The sequence below is a fragment of the Odocoileus virginianus genome, chromosome 2, assembly GCF_023699985.2.
Source record: "Odocoileus virginianus isolate 20LAN1187 ecotype Illinois chromosome 2, Ovbor_1.2, whole genome shotgun sequence".
In the NCBI taxonomy this organism is placed as follows: domain Eukaryota; kingdom Metazoa; phylum Chordata; class Mammalia; order Artiodactyla; family Cervidae; genus Odocoileus; species Odocoileus virginianus.
Window position 1 is genome coordinate 38,717,241 of NC_069675.1, and position 17,785 is coordinate 38,735,025.

General features: G+C 35.9%; 1 protein-coding gene across 6 annotated transcripts in view; it reads left to right on the top strand.

Moving 5' to 3' along the window:
• VRK2 (VRK serine/threonine kinase 2) overlaps positions 1-17,785 on the top strand; it is a 95,375-nt gene that overhangs the window by 26,360 nt on the left and 51,230 nt on the right. For 5 of the 6 annotated variants that reach the window (XM_070478554.1, XM_020909042.2, XM_020909043.2 and 2 more), the window contains exons 3-7: positions 2,729-2,778; positions 3,453-3,522; positions 5,630-5,717; positions 6,919-7,024; positions 8,231-8,323. In XM_070478554.1, coding sequence (XP_070334655.1) covers positions 2,729-2,778; positions 3,453-3,522; positions 5,630-5,717; positions 6,919-7,024; positions 8,231-8,323 — 407 coding nt within the window. The remainder of the gene's footprint in view (positions 1-2,728; positions 2,779-3,452; positions 3,523-5,629; positions 5,718-6,918; positions 7,025-8,230; positions 8,324-17,785) is intronic. The other variant, XM_070478563.1, reaches the window with a different exon arrangement.

The window sequence follows — 17,785 nt, forward strand, 5'->3', positions numbered from 1 at the left end:
CTGCATTTGATAAAACTTTCTCAGAGAAACATTAATATGTCTCACTATGATTACATTTTTTAAAATTTTCCCTTACATTTATTCTGATTTTTGCTTTATGTATCTTTGTTTCTTTGTTGTTAGGTGACTGCTTTCAATACTATCACTGTCCATGCTTGACCATTCTCAACTTGCAATAGATCTGTCAGCTATAACCTATCAAACTATTTGTCTTTCCCTCCCTGATCAAGTCCTATCAGTTTCACTTTGTGAAACCTCTGGCATCTGCTTACTTTTCTTTATCTGCCATTGATACTTGAATCCAACCTACATTCCTTTCTTTTCTAATCTATCAAAATTAAATCCTTACTGATCTGTGTGTATCTACTCTGATTCCCCTTCAGTCTGTTCTCCAGACTAGTCTATTGATCTGTTCAGGATGCAAATCTAATAATGTGTTTCCTGTCGTAAACGACACCACAAGCTTTTAAAACTTTCTATGGACAGAAATTCTTAGCTAGATTTTCATCTGGCCCTTTACTACCTCTCCAATTATGCTTGTACAAGCATTCCCTTTTATATAAGTTAAATTATACCATCTACCTCATTGTGCCATCTTCCTTTCCCTGTAACACTTATGTTAATTAGTTTTACACTTTTGTATGAGTATTTGATGAATGTCTGATTTCTCCACTAGACTATGAAAGCAGATACTTTGTCTGTTTTCTGTCATTATTTAATTTCCCTACCTAGAATGTGTTTTGGTTTACAGTAGAATTGTTTAATTAATTAACTGATTATTGTAATGAGCCCTCCTCGATCACTAGGACAATTTATTTGTTCACTGTCCATCTCCATGAGCTTTCTGGTCAATTGATTTTGAATTTAGGTCCTCCAACATAATCTGACTTGGAAGTTTATAGAGAATATTGTATAGCTATCAAATGACAAGTGTGGGGATGCTTCAAGTGTATGTCAACACATGATTATGTTCATGTGAAATCATATGAAAGAAAAGATTCAGATTATAGAGTGATAAAGGTATACGGATTGAAATCAGCACAGAGTAAGACATTGGCCTGGTTGGATATCTTCTCCCCCACTTGCAGTGTAATAAGTTACATATTGAATTGAAACTCTCATTTTCCTTTTGTGCTTTTATGTTTATGTTCTGCTGTTCTGGCCACTTGCTTTCAGAAGAGAAGCAGGGAGTTTCTTTGCTTCTATCTCAGGAAGCAAAGACCATTGCCTAGTGTCAATTACTGTATTGAGTGGACCAGGGTTAGGGCAGGATTATTTCTCTCCAGGCTTGGGTACCATACTGGTAAAAATAGTTGCCATAGGGTGGGAGGAGGAAGGGGTTTCCTCATCCTTTCTTCTGTACCAGGACTGGACCCCTTTATAGACTTTCTTCAGTATTTTGTTTCCTAGGTATGGATAATTCATTCTTCCTGTCGTTCCCTTGGGACTACTGCATGGGTGAAAGTGAAATGACTTTTATGTGAATAAAGATGAAGAGAAAAGTTTAATTGATGTAAATAAGTTTAGTTTCTTTGTTACTCTGAAGAGGTCTGGGTTCACAGTTTAAGATTAACTAAAATTGAAGTAATTTCTTCAACTGACTAATAACATTGCTAACATACAAGTTTTTGGAGATTGATTAAGAAAATTGTGCATGAGTTGGCTTAATTGTGAAAGAAAATTTATATACTTTAGTAAATTTATAACATTTTTTGCATCTAATAAGTAATACAATAGAGAACAGACAAAGTGATAGGAGAAAGGGAAAAATGTTAGTAATGAAAGGACATAGCATTTTGGTAAAACACTGAAAGTTCACTTGAAAAATTTAATCTTATTCTCAATCTAAGTTTTTAATACTAGTTTGACCTTTTTTCCTTTATTTTCCTAATATGCTAGCCTCTTAAATAAATATTTGTTAGTTGAATGAATAAAGGGATCAATGAAGAGTAAATAGATGAATGACAAAATTCTAAACCTTCACAATACAAATAAATATACATGTCAACTTCTCTTATCAAGATTTGAAAACAAAATAATCTTTTAATAATTTAGATAATGTAGATGAAATGATTGATTTGGTTTAAGAATTTCAACAGTGAACTTTTCATAAGTTGGATTACTATATCTAAAATGCAAATGGTAATAAAATGAAGTAAGATAACTTGAAATTGAAATGAGCTTATATAATGAGATACATACTCTTCAATTTAGGAATAGTTGATTGCTAGGTTCAGGAGATGATTCTTTTTAAAGGCTTTATTCTCTTTCAAACTTGTTTTACTTTAGAATTTCCCCAAGTAAAAGTTGTTTTGAAGTTTCTACTTAAAATGAATCAGTTTTCACTTCTAAATTATCATAAATTTTAGTTTAGAAAAATGGAGTGAATAGATTATACTGTATATTTTGGGGTTTAATGCTATATGTCTAGAAAAACGTTTCCCCTACATTTGGATCTATATGATTAATGTAATCTACTGGTTTCTGTGTTTGAATATTTGAATATGGTTTATGGTAAAGAGTGTAGGCTATGGTGTCAGATTTGAATTTCAGTCCCCAGTCTGCTACTACTTAGTAAGCAGATTATACAACTTGTTAAACCTTAAGAAGGATCTTGTATAAAACAGAAGTGGTACCATTAGAGGTTCTTAGCACGGTGTCTGGGACATAGTAAGCAATCAGGAATTGGAAACAACCATTTTTTCCCCTCACTGTCTTTGTTTTGCAGCTTTCCCCACAAATAAACCAGATAAAGATGCAAGACATGTAATAAAAGTTGTAAGTATTGCTCTTAAATTTACGTCTCACATTCATTAGACTTTTTTATTTTCTGCTTTATTTCATTTTTATAAAAATGTTTCTCATCTTAGTCTTCATGATTTTATGATCAACACAACAAACATTATTATATATTTTTACATTATAAAAATTTAAAGACTATAGAATTTTGTTCTTCTTCATTGACATTTATCATCCTTGTATCTTATCTAGGTATCTATCTTCTCCTTCTCTTTTCCTCTCTGTTCTAGACAGTGAAGTCCATAATGGCAGGAATGAGCTTTTATTTGTGTTTGCATCCCCTGTGCCTAGTATGATTAATAAAATATAGGAGAAATTCAGTAAAAGTATCATGTATGAATGAAGCACCAAGGTAGTTTGCAGTGTATCCACCCTGTTATGCATTAGTACACGTGAGTGTCTGTGTATGTGTACAGTTCTCAGTGTTTTTAGTAAGTTCTTTCCATAAGAAGACTGTTTTCATGTGTAAGACTGTATAGTGATAGCGTTAAAAAATGTTAAAAATGAGATTCTTTATTTAGTGAGAAAATCTTGAAATTTTTGTGATACAGGTACTATTATTTATTATATATGTATGCTCATATTTTCACATTTGAAATACCAATTCCATCTTTAAAATTTTTTTTCTAATAAAATCAATTGTTCTTTTATAGGAATATCAAGAAAATGGCCCATTATTTTCAGAACTTAAATTTTATCAAAGAGCAGCAAAAAAAGAGTGTAGTAAGTAAATTAAGTAAAGTAAGCTACTTCCAAATATATGTTTGCTAAGTGGGAGTTAATATTTTTGTCTTTTTCTGGCCTTATGGAAATTTTTTTTTCATTAGAAATTTTTATTGTAAAATGATACAGTTAATTGTTATGTAAAAATGACAGGTGTATAAATAGTGATATTATGTACATAATGGGTTATATATTTCAAATCGAAGTTATTTGTTACCTTACATAAAATGTTGGATTGTCGATTGGAGCCACCGAGAGTTCTTTAGGTGTAAAAGATAGAATGAAATTATTTCTTTTGCAAAAAACCATTTGGATAGAAAGGATATAAAGAAAAGACATTAAAATGGGCAGTAGATTATAAATTAAAGGAATGACCATAGAATAGATTAGGCCAAAGCATATGAAGATGATTATAAACATTAAGATGATTTAGAAAATAAGTTAAAAATATTGAAAATTTGTATGTTGGGAAATTAATTGGAGCTGAATATCAGATGTAAGAACTACCAGTCAAAGGATTAGACCATGAAATAAATATGAGCAAGGCTAAGAAGAATAAAAGCATTTTGTAAAAACTGTATGATACAGATGGATTTGTAAAGCTTGAAGGAAATTGATATGAGTAATGTCTGTATAATCAAGGTCATTTATATTATTTTAGGAAAAAGAATGATGAGTCTCACCTCAATAATTAATGTTGTTTTCTTTAATAAAACCTTCTGAACATCAAGACTGTAGTCTTTACTAACTGCTTAAACTATGTCAGAGTGACAAATAGAATCCATTAAACTTCATTGTTTATCAGTAGAGCTGTCTTAAACATTAAGCATATTTGGTAGAAAAGTGAAAAATTAAATAAGCTTTCTGATTATTTAAGTGGATTTGTTTTTGTTTTGTTGTTTTGTGTTTTTCTTTAATAAAATTTAATCAAAACAGTTTCTGTACAATATAGTTTCAGAGTAAGATGATTCTTCGGACCAATTTCTATTTTTTAAAAAAGTCTTGTTAATATTTTGGCTCTGCCAGGTCTTTGTTGCTGCTCGGGCTTTTCTCTAGTTGCGGTGAGCAGGGGCTACTCTCTAGTTGCGGGGCACAGCACAGGCTTCTCATTGTGGTGCTCTCTCTTGTTGCCGAACATGAGCTCTGGGGCGCATGGGCTTAGTAGTTGTGAGGCAGGGGCTCAGTTGCTCTGCGATAATGTGCAGTCTTCCCGGACCAGGGACTGAACCTGTGTCTGCTGCATTGGCAGGTGGACTCTTTACCACTGAGTGATCAGTGAAGCCCCTATTTTTTTTTTGCTACTCTGGTTTTAGGTTTTTAATAATAAGAAAGAAAAAGTTGTCTTTCTACTGCTCCTTTGGTAGTTATCATATTTTTTTTATTTAAAAATTTAACAAGCATATAAGGGAATGAATTTTGTTAATGGATAGAAACATTTGGATAAATAGTGTGTCCTCAATTGCTTAGTTGTGTCCAACTGAGAACCCCACGGACTAGCCCACCAGGTTCCTCTGTCCATGGAATTTTTTCAGGCATGAATACTGGAGTGGGTTGCCATTTTCTGCTCCAGGGGATCTTCCTGACTCAGGGATCGAACCTGTGTCTCTTGCATCTCCTGCGGTGCAGACAGATTCTTTACCACTGTCCCACCTGAGAAGCCCCCATACAACACTTGATCTTAGCTCAAAGGGTGAGAAGCAATAAATGATATCAGTGAATTTTATGACTATGACTATTTTTGTTTTTGTTGCATATTTTATTTATTTATTTACTATTTTTTTTGGAGTATAGTTGATATACAACATTGTATTAGTTTCTTCTGTACTTTCTTTAGATTCTTTTTCCATATAGATTATTAGAGTATTGAGTATAGTGATTATGACTTCTTAAATGTTAGAAATCTGGATTATGTATTTAATATTATCTGTTAATTATTGCAATAAATAGAATTTGAAACTGTTAGCTAGATATATTTGATTTTTAAAAAAATATTTTTAGGAAGATCTAATTTCTATTTGTTAGCTAAATAAGTTTAAGTATCTACACAAATGTAAGAAATACCTTCCTAAAAATGTGTACTTTTTTCCTGTTAAATTTGTCTTTACAGTCAAAAAATGGGTAGAACTCAAAAAGCTTGATTATTTGGGAATTCCTCTGTTTTATGGATCTGGCATTACTGAATTCAAGGGAAAAAGGTAAAATGGAATTACTATAATCAGATATTGTCCTGTAACTATTTCTTATGTCGTCTGTTAGTTATTTGTAGCTATATAGCTAGTTACCTAAAATGTAGTGGCTTATAATGACAAACTAATATTATCTTAGTTTCTGTGGGTCAGTTATCTATGTAAAAATGGCTTCCCTAGATAGTTCTGGCTCAGGACTTCTCATGAGGATGTAGTCAGATGTCTTCTGGCAATAGTCATCTCAAGGCTTGACTGAGGAAGCTCACTCATGTGGCTATTGGCAGGCCTAAGAAGATCCGATTCTAAATTCACTCATGATTGTTGGCAGGCCTCATTTCCTCACTATGTAGGTCTCTCTGTTGGCTGCTTGAGTGTCAAAAAGACATGGCAGCCAGCTTCCAGTAATTGAAAGAGAGGAGAAAGAGCACACACAAGAGTATGCATCCAAGAAGAAAGTCACGGTCCTTATATAATCTTATTTTAGAAGCGATATCCCATCATTTCCCCTTTCTTAATGGTACATCCATACCATATAATACTATGCAGCCCATTAAAGAAATCAATTAGAGCACTACCAGTTGATTTGAGAGGATTTCAATGAGGTATTATTGAAAAAAAAATGTGATGCAAAAAAGTTCTAATAAGAAGATCACATTTTTGTAAAACAGGTGTAAAAATTTCTATATGCCTTTGTGTGTGGCTACATAAATACAGAACAGAGGCTGATGTGAGTATGTAAGGGAAGGGAAGGGAAGAAGAGAAGGAGGTCTCAAACAGAAAAGAAAAAGAAGTGCATTTTTTAAAAAATACAAGTTTATAAATGTACAGAGAAAATAAATATGATTTTATAAGGTCAAGAAACAAATATAAATAAAACATTCTGTATGGAAAAATAATTTGCTCAAGGCCATATGTCAAGAAGGTAGTGGAATCAAAATAAATTAAGTTCAAGACTAATTTAGAAAGACTCCTCTTTTCATGATCTAAGACCAAGTAAGTGGCTCAGCACAGCTTGCTCTTCTACTCCGAAACTATCTGCAAAGTAAATACTTAGTCATGTGTTTCTGCAAAAGGCCAAGATGATTAATATACATTCATTCTCAATTAGTTCAGATTGGATCATTCTTCACTGTTGGGGGCATTTTTCCATTGTTTCAAATTCGTAAATGGACAGTTTCAGCATTGCCGTTTTAACATCTCCTTCTTATAGTTACAGATTTATGGTAATGGAAAGACTGGGAATAGATTTGCAGAAGATCTCAGACCAGAATGGTACTTTTAAAAAGTCAACTGTCTTGCAGCTAGGTATCCGAATGGTAAGAAAGAATGACTTATTTCCCATGCTCCATTTTCAGATTATTTACTTGTTACAACATACAAATTGTTGCCCTTTGTGGAATTATCAGAGAATGAAGGATTATTGCCCTAGAAATGTCAGTTATTGAGAGTAGATGCTATTTTGGTGAAATTGATAACAGTGGGCTCTGTAAGTGACAGAATGTGCTGTGTTTGGCACTACAAACTCAATTAGGCTTTGGTTCTACTGTCTGATTTTTTTTTACCCTCACAGCTTTGTTTTACATACCAGAACAAGCTTGCATTGCTATAAGAATAACCTCTCTTTTGTCAGTTATTTTTATGACAATGCAAAGTATGGCAAAATATATTATTTTCCATACTACACGTGTGATAAGGGGGTGCTATAAAGTTTTTATTATGAGTTTGGGATGGTAGCAGTCAGTAGTGTAGCAGTGAATAATATCAGTATGTACTTTGCCAAATAAGAAGCAATGAAATCTTACTAGCACCCTTGCACACATTTTGTTTATACCACATATTTGTCTTATCTTGTTGGTGTTTGGTTTGCCTAAGCTTCATTTTATTTTTTCCATTTTAGATAGAATGCAACTACTCCTTCCAGGTTGGGATGTGGCAAATAGAATTAATTAATTTTCCCACTCATCCTCTAGCCAGCCAACAAATGTTTTTTGAGCACTAGGTGTAGGTAACATGCAAGTCTCAAGGGCTTCAGAGAGGAAGCATAGATGTTTTTTGTTGCTGTACAGAGGGAGAATGGCTTTCTGTGGTAATGGACATGGTGTTTTTTTGACGGTAGCCTCAAAACTTACTTAATAATTATTGCTTGGGCGAGGAGTTGTTGAGTGGGCGTCATGACTATTTCACTTCAGTTCTCTGATTTTGCCATGTTTCTCCTCTTTGGACAGAAGATTTGGGCATCAGACTGTCGGGAGTGTAGCACAGGTATTGCTGAGTCTTGGCTTCCTTTCCATCAGAGATGCCCTTGAAACACTAAAACATTTGATGTTCGAGGATCCTTTTATGCAGTTTTTCCCCAGGATGCACAACCAGAACATGTGATAATTTTAGAATAAATAAATGCACAGTTGGGAAATACATCACTTCATCATTGTTAACATGAAAAAAAATACATGTTATTCTCTATTCAAAATGTTCAGGTTGATCATGAGTTCTAAATCGACTGTATATATTTCTTTTCACAGTTGGATGTACTGGAATATATACATGAAAATGAATATGTTCACGGTGATATAAAAGCAGCGAATCTACTCTTGGGTTACAGAAATCCAGATCGGGTAAATACAGTATTAAACTGTTGCCTTCAGTAAGGATCCTTAAAGTTCTGTACTGAGACAGACATTCAGAAAACAAAATCCTAATCTGGAAGAATTTGCAAATGAGGACTTAACGTGATGAGTGTTATAATTTACCTTACCTTGCTTATCTAATTTAGTGCACTAAACTAATAAGTAGGGCTTCCCTGGTGGTTCAAATGGTAAAGAATCTGCCTGCATTGCAGAAGATTCAGCTTCAATCCCTGGGTTGGGAAGGTCCCCTGGAAAAGGAAATGGCAACCCTCTCCAGTAGTCTTGCCTGGAGAATCCCATGGACAGAGGAGCCTGGTGGGCTACAGTCAGTAATCTGTAGTAGTAGTAGTCACTGACTACAGTCAGTGGGGTTGCAAAGAGTCAGACACGACTGAGCAACTTTTACTTTTTGAACTAATATGAGGAAACTGAGACTTGGTTCTGTTCACTTCAGTCACTCAGTCATGTCCGACTCTGTGACCTGATGGACTGCAGCACGCTAGACCTCCCTGTCCATCACCAAATCCCGGAGCTTACTCAAACTCATGTCCATTGAGTCGGTGGTGCCATCCAACCATCTCATCCTCTGTTGTCCCCTTCTCCTCCCGCCTTCAATCTTTCCCAGCATCAGGGTCTTTTCCAATGAGTCAGTTCTTCACATCAGGTGGCCAAAGGATTGGAGTTTCAGCTTCAGCTTCAGTCATTCCAATGAATATTCAGGACTGATTTCCTTTAGGATTGAATGGTTTGATCTCCTTGTAGTCCAAGGGACTCTCAAGAGTCTTCTCCAACACCACAGTTCAAAAGCATCAATTCTTTTGTGCTCAGCTTTCTTTGTAGTCCAACTCTTACTTCTATACATGACTACTGGAAAAACCATAGCTTTGACTAGATGGACCTTTGTTCGTAAAGTAATGTCTTTGCTTTTTAATATGCCAACTAGGTTGCATAGCTTTTCTTCCAAGGAAAAAGCGTCTTTTAGTTTCTTGGCTGCAGTCACCATCTGCAGTGATTTTGGAGCCCAAGAAAATAAAGTCTGTCACTGTTTCCATTGTTTCCCCACCTATTTGCCATGAAGTGATGGGACCAGATGCCACGATCTTAGTTTTCTGAATGTTGAGTTTTAAGCCAACTTTCTCACTCTCCTCTTTCACTTTCATCAAGAGACTCTTTAGTTCTTCACTTTCTGCCATAAGGGTGGTGTCATCTGCATATCTGAGGTTATTGGTATTTATCCCAGCAATCTTGATTCCAGCTTGTGCTTCATCCACTTGGTGGGAGGTATTAAATAATTTGTTAATGGTCACATAGTAGCCGGGTAAGGATTTGAACTTCTGAGCAAGTATAAACAAAGAACCATCAAAATTAAATGAGAGAAGGGATGGGTTTATGCAGAGAAAAATAAAAGCTGTCACCTTAGTTCCTCTTCCACTGTATAAACAATCAAGTTTTTAATAGAGCTACTTTGCCAGTATAACTTTCTGTGATGATGGAAGGACCCTGTATGTTACTGTTCGGTGTGGTAGCCATTGGCCACATGGGCTTTTAAGCACTTGAAGTGTGGGTGGTACGATGTCAGTGCTGACGAGGGCGTGGGGCCGCAGGAACTCGCCTTCACTGCTGGTGGGGTGGCCGCAATCTGGCAGCTTCTTACAAACTGAACACGTTCTAATACGATCTGGGAGTTGAGCTCATTGGTATTTACACAAAGAAGTTGAAAATTATATCCACACCAATACCTACACACAGATGTTTATAGCAGCTTTAGTCATAGTTGCCAAAACTTGAAGCAACCAAGATGTTCTTTAATAGATAAATAAACTGTTTCATCCAGACAATTCAGTATTACTTGGTGTTCAAAAGAAATGAGCAGTTAAGGCATGAAAAGACATGAAGGGAGCTTACGTGTGTATTACTAACTGAAAATCTGTGTAATTCCAATTATTTAACTTTTGGAAAAGGCAAACCTATAAAGACACCAAAAATGTCAGTGATTGCCAAGAGTTAGAGGAAAGGGAGGGATGAACAGGTGGAGTGCAGAGGACTTTAGGGAAGCAAAACAATCATGGATAGATGTCATTTTACATTTGTCGAAACTCATAGCATATTCCCACCAAAAGTAAACCCTAATGTAAATTATAGACTTTTAGTGATAATGTTGCATCACTGTAGATTCATCCATTGCAATGGGTGTGATACTGTGGTGTAGGATGCTGATAGTGAGGAAGGCTGTATTTGGGAGGAGGGAAGAGTGGTATGTGAGAACTTACTGTAACTTGCTGCTCAGTTTTACCTACCTTGCTATAAATTTAGTAAAATTGAATTTGAAACTACTCTGAAAATATTCTGAAATAGTGTAACTAGTATGACTGAAGAACTGAATTTAAAATTTAACTTGATTCTAATTAGTGATATTTTTCATCTTGCTTTGTTCCCCAGCTTTATTGAGGTTTAATTGACAAAAATTGCATATGTTTAAGTCTCACAACATGAATTTTTTAAGGTATGCAAACTGATGATTTATTATACATAAGTATTGTGAAATCGTTAATCAAATTAACACATTGATCCCACTTCACATAGTTGCTTTTTGTTTTGTTTTTTGGTGAGAACACATAAGGTGTACTCTTTTAGCAAATTTGAAGTATATAGTCACCATGTTAGGCATTAGGTCCCCAGAACTTACTCATCTTCTAGCTAAAAGTTTGTACTTTTTAACCAACATCTGTCCATTTCTTCCAGCTCCCTCCCCCCACCAGCCCCTGGCACCACTGTTCTACACTCTGGTTCTATAAGTTACTTTTTGTATATGCTACATGTTAGTGAGATCATGCAGTATTGTCTTTCAGTATGTCTTGACTTATTTCACTTAGCATTATGTCCTCTGGGTTCACCCATGTTGTTTCAAGTGGTGTATTTCTATCCTTTTTATGACTGAATGTGCATATATGTAGCACACTTTCTTCATCTATTTATCCATCAGTAGACACTAAGGTTATTTATGTGTCTTGGCTACTTTTAATAATGCTGCAATAACAGGGGAATACAGGTATTTCTTCAAGATAATGATTTCTTTTCCTTTGGCTATATATGCAGAAGTGGTTTGCTGGATCATATGGTAATTCAGTTTTTAATGTTTGTTTTTTTTTTCTGAAGAAGCTCCATACTGTTTTCTATACTTCCCAGGTGGCACTGTGGGTAAAGAATCCGCCTGCCAATGCAGGAGACTCAAGAGATGCAGTCGAGAAGATCTCTTGGAATAGGAAATGGCAATCCAGTCCAGTATTCTTTCTTGGAAAATTCCATGGACAAAGGAGCCTGGTGGGCTGCAGTCCATGGGGTTGCAAGAATCAGAGATGACTGAGCACGCATGAATGCACACACATACTGTTTTCCGTAATGACTGTACCAGATTCCCACCAACAGTTGTACAGAGGCTCCCTTTTCTCCAAACCCTCCCTAACATTTTCTATTTCTAATAGCCCTTCTAACAGGTACAAGGTGATGTCTCATTATGGTTTTGATTTTTCATTTCCCTGATAATTAATAATGTTGAGCATTTTTTCATACACTTGTTGGCCATTTGTATGTCTTCTTCGGAAAAATGTCTCTCTAGGTCCCTTGTCTGTGTTTTAATTGAGTTATTTTGTCTTGCAAGTGAGTTTTATGGATTCTTGTATATTTTGGATGTTAACCCCTTAGCAGATATGTGGTTTGCAGGTATTCTCCTCTCCCATCCCGTCGGTTGTGTTTTCATTTTGTTGATTATTTCCTTTGCTGTGGAGAATCATTTTCGTTTGATGTAGTCCTACTTGTGTATTTTTGGTTTTGTTACCTATGCCTTTGGTTTCAGTTGCAAAAAATCATTGCCAAAATCAGTGCTCATGGATTGGAAGAATTAACATTGTTAAAATGTCTATACTACCCAAAGCAGTCTACAGATTCAGTGCAGTCTCTCCCAAAGGTCCAGTGGTATTTTTCACAGATATAAAAACCCAGTCCTCAACTGTGTGTGGAAGCAAAAAAGGCCCTGAAAAGCCAGAGCATTCTGGAGAAAGAACAAATCTGGAGGCATTATACTTTGTGATTCAAACTATATTGCTGTGCTCTAGTGATCGAAACAGTATACTATTGGCATAAAAACAGACCCAGCCCAATGGAACAGAATTGAGAGTAATGCATATATGATCAGTTAATCTTTGACAGGGGTGCCAGGAATATTCAATGAGGCAAAGATAGTTTCATCCATAAATGGTGGTGGGAAAATGGGATATATACATGCAAAAGAGTAGACTTGGATTCTTACACCATATACAAGAATAAACTCAAAATTGTTCAAAGACTTAAGTGGAAGACCTGAAACTGTACATCTAGAAGAAACCTAGGGAGGAAGATTAATTGATTTACATTTATAAGCCACATGTCGCTAACAGCCAATGCATCAGCAGAGATTTAACAAGTTAAAAAATAGAGTGTATAAAAAAATAGCATTTAGCTGGGTGTTTAACTGAACTGTGCATGAAAAGAGAAATTTCTTAATAAAAATACCCCTAAAATCTTAGAAAATATGGAGAAATTTCAAATTTTAAGATGTCTGTACATTTTAAAAAATTGGAAAAGGAAAGGCAAATGAAAAGCTTAGAAGTATTTATGACAAACTTTAGGATATATAGCAAGTTCTAAAAAAATTAATAAGAAAATAAAAAACAACAGTTTCTTAAAACAATGATTAAAAAAAATGAACAACATAGAAGAAATAGAACTGTTTAATAGATGAAAAAAAGTTCCACATCACTAACTACTGAGAGATGTGCAAATCAAAACAATGAGGCAACATTTCAAAAGAACAGCAAATAGGGAAAGTCTAAAATAATAATCTGATGACATTCAGGCTGATGAGGGTACAGGCACTTGTAGACTGTAAGAGCAAATGTAAATTAAATGACAGTAGGAGATGAAATCAAGTTAATGGAAATGCAATTTGGAAATATATGTTAAAAGCCTTTAAAAGTGTGCCTGCTTTTTTAAGGTTAGATTTATTGAAATATAATTTACAAACAATAAAATCCATCTTCTTAAATGTATAGTGTGATGTGTATTTACACATGTATATCATATAACCAGCACCACAAGACATAGAGCATTTCTATCATCCTCAGTCAGTCTCCTTCTCTCACTGAGGCAATGATTTCTGTCTTTTTTCTTTTTTACATTTTTAGCGATGCCATATAAATGGACTTACAGGTTTTTACTCTTTGTGTCTGGTTTCCTTTACTTAGCATATTTCTGAGGTTGATCCATGCTGTAGTTCGTTAGTAGTTCATTCCTCTATAATGATAGGTAGTAGTTCACTGAAAACTATTGCACTTTCTTTCCTGTTTACTCCTGGATAGATTATTTGTATTGTTTCCAGTTTTTGACAGTTATAAATGAGGGTTTATAAACACTTACGTATAGGTTTTTGTATAGATTATATATTTTAACTTCTTCTGGGTAAATAACTAGGGGTTGGATTTTCAGATTATGTGAACGTGTATGTGTGCTAAATCGCTTCAGTGGTGTCCAACTCTTTGTGACCCTATGGAACATAGCCCAGCAGGCTCTTCTGTTCATGGTATTCTCCAGGCAAGAATATTGGAGTGGATTGCCATGCCCTCCTCCAGGGGATCTTCCCAATCGAGGGATCAAACCTCTTGAGTCTCCTGCTTTGGCAGTTGTCTTCTTCACCACCAGTGCCACCTGGGAAGCCCCATGTGGATGTGTATGTATGACTTTAAAAGAAATAGCTACATTGTTTCCCAGAGTGATTTTACCATAATATATTCCCAAAGGCAATGTAGATAATTCCAGCTGTTCCATATTATGCCACCATTTGGGCTTCATTAGTTGTAAAATTTTAAGCCATTATAGTAGATGTGTGGTTATATTGAATAGTAGGTTATTTACTTTGGGTGACGCTGGGTCTTTGCTGCTGCCTATCAGTTCAGTTCAGTCGCTCAGTCATGTCTGACTCTTTGCGACCCCATGAAGCGCAGCACGCCAGGCCTTCCTGTCCATCACCAACTCCCTGAGTTCACCCAAACTCATGTGCATCGAGTCGGTGATGCCATCCAGCCATCTCATCCTCTGTCATCCCCTTCTCCTCCTGCCCCCAACCCCTCCCAGATCAGAGTCTTTTCAAAATGAGTCAGCTCTTTGCATCAGGTGGCCAAAGTATTGGAGTTTCAGCTTCAACATCAGTCCTTCCAGTGAACGCCCAGAACTGATCTCCTTTAGGATGAACTGGTTGGATCTCCTTGTAGTCCAAGGGACTCTCAAGAGTCTTCTCCAACACCACAGTTCAAAAGCAGCAATTCTTTGGTGCTCAGCTTTCTTTATAGTCCAACTCTCACATCCATACATGACCACTGGAGAAACCATAGCCTTGACTAGACTCAACTTTGTTGACACAAAGTAATGTCTCTGCTTTTTAATATGCTGTTTAGGTTGGTCATAACTTTCCTTCCAAGGGGTAAGTGTCTTTTAATTTCATGGCTGCAGTCACCATCTGCAGTGATTTTGGAGCCCAGAAAAATAGTCAGCCACTGTTTCCACTGTTTACCCATCTATTTGCCATAAAGTGATGGGACCGGATGCCATGATCTTAGTTTTCTGAATGTTGAGCTTTAAGCCAACTTCTTCACTCTCCTCATTCACTTTCATCAAGAGGCCCTTTAGTTCTTCTTCACTTTGTGCCATAAGGGTGGTGTTATCTGCATATCTGAGGTTATTGATATTCAGACTGAAATTGAAGAAAGTGGGGAAACCACTAGACCATTCAGGTAGGACATAAATCAAATCTATTATGATTATACAGTGGAAGTGAGAAATAAATTTAAGGGACTAGATCTGATAGAGTGCCTGATGAACTATGGACAGAGTTTCGTGATATTGTACAGGAGAAAGGAATCAAGACCGTCCCCAAGAAAAAGAAATGGAAAAAAGCAAAATGGCTGTCTGAGGAAGCCTTACAAATAGCTGTGAAAAGAAGGGAAGCGAAAAGCAAAGGAGAAAGGGAAAGTTATACCCATTTAAATGCAGAGTTCTAAAGAATTGCAAGGAGAGATAAGAAAGTCTTCCTCAGTGATCAGTGCAAAGAAATAGAAGAAAACAATAGAATGGGAAAGACTAGAGATCTCTTCAAGAAAATTAGAGAGATCAAGGGAACATTTCATGCAAAGATGGGCTCAATAAAGGACAGAAATGGTAGGGATCTAACAGAAGCTGAAGCTGCTGCCTATAGGCTACTCTTTAGTTGCAGTGTGTGGGTTTTTCACTGCAGTAGCTTCTTGTTGTGGAGCACGGGTTTCAGTAGCTGTGACATGGGTGCTCAGCTGCCCTCCAGCATGTGGGATCTTAGTTTCCAGACCATGGCTCAAACACACGTATCATGCATAGGCAGGTGGATTCTCTACCACTGGACCATGAGAGAAGTCCCCTAGTAGCGGGTTTTTTTTTTAAGTTGTTACTTTATTTATCCCACCTGCAGTGGGAGTGTAACTCCAGCCATTTTATTCCCACTTTGCCATAAGTGGGCTTTCCTTGTGGCTTAGCTGGTGAAGAATTCACCTGCAATGTGGGAGACTTAGGTTCAGTCTCTGGGTTGAGAATGTCCTCTGGAGAAGGGAAAGACTACTCTCTCCAGTATTCTGGCCTGGAGGATTCCATGGACTGTATAGTCCGTGGGATCACAAAGTCAGGCCTGACTGAGCGACTTCTACATTCACTTTGCCATAAGTAAAAAGGACCAGTTTTTAAAATTTATTTATTTATTGTGAATTGTTTGCTTATGTCTTTTGCTTATTTTTCTAACATATTTTTGTCTTTAATGCTTGATTTTGAAGAGTTCTTTTAGATGTGAATTAGCTTTTCATCTGTTGCATATTTTGTAGATACTTTCTCCCAGTTTGATTTTTGCTCTTTGATTGTACTTATGTTGTTTTATTGCCATATAGAAGATGAATTTTTAAATTTTTAGTGGTCAAATGTATCAGTCATTCATTACTACAGATGTTGAGTCATGGTTAGTAACCTTGTTCTTGTTGCTTAGTTGCTAATTGTGTGACTCTTTTGCAACCCCATGGACTGTAGCCCACCAGGTTCCTTGGTCAATGGGATTTCCCAGGCAAGAGTACTGGAGTGGGTTTCCATTTCCTTCTCCATGGGATCTTCCCAACCTGGGATCGAGCCCGTGTCTCTTGAGTCGCCTGCATTGGCAGGTGGGTTCTTTATGACTGAGCCACCAGGGAAGTCCATCTTGTTTTACAAACAGGTTTATATGAATTTTATTATATGGTTTCATTTTTTACATTTAAATCACTTATTCACTTAGAGTTTATTCTTTTTCATGACAGGAGGTATGAACCCCATGTTATCTTTTCTTAAATGATTTTCCTAATTTTCAAAAACTTGGAACTATTTTATAATAGTTCTATAAACTATAAGCTATTTAAAAAAACAAAACTTTGCTTCAGTGATGTTAGATACCATCTTTGTTATATACTGAGTTTCCATATGTACTTGAGTTTATTCATGTACTTCCATTGAATCCTTCTGATTTGATGTCTGTGCTTTATTGCCATACTAGTGCATTAATTTCTATGGCTTTGTAATGTATTTTAATATCTGGTAGGTCTGGTAGTACCTTGTAGAGTTTCTTTTTCAGTATTAGTCTAGCTATTCATATTTTTCTATGTGCTGTTGTGTAGCTTCATTTGAAAAAATACTTGTTGGTGTTTTCATTGAAATTTTGTTAAAACTTTTAAAATTAATTTAGGGAATACCTGACATCTTTATGATGTATAGATGTTCTATTCAACAACAGAGAATGTTTTTGAATTCCATCAGCTTTTGCATTTGTCTCTTCTGAGTGATTATTTGTATATATGGAAGATACTGATTTTTGAACATTCATGGTATATCCTATTAATTTACTAAATATATTGGAGGTGGTTTTAGTAGTGATTTTCCAGGCTTTTCTTGGGAAACTCTCATATCATATGCAAGTAAATGTAATTTTCCTTCTTTTCCAGGTCTTATGTTTCTGATTTGTTTTGCCTAATATGGATCCAGTATATGGTTCAGTTCAGTTCAGTTCAGTCACTCAGTCGTGTCTGATTTTTTGTGACCCCATGAATCGCAGCCCGCCAGGCCTCCCTGTCCATCACCACCTCCCGGAGTTTACTCAAACTCATGTCCTTTGAGTCAGTGATGCCATCCAGCCATCTTATCCTCTGTCATTCCCTTCTCCTCCTGCCCCCGGATATGGTAAATTGTAGTAAAAGTCATGATCATCTTTTTCTCTTCTTGATCTTAGTGAAATGCCTAAAAGTAGTACCTCATTAAATATGATACTGGCTTTAGGACTCAGGTGTGCATGTGAGTGTGTATGTATGTCTTTATAGCTATAAT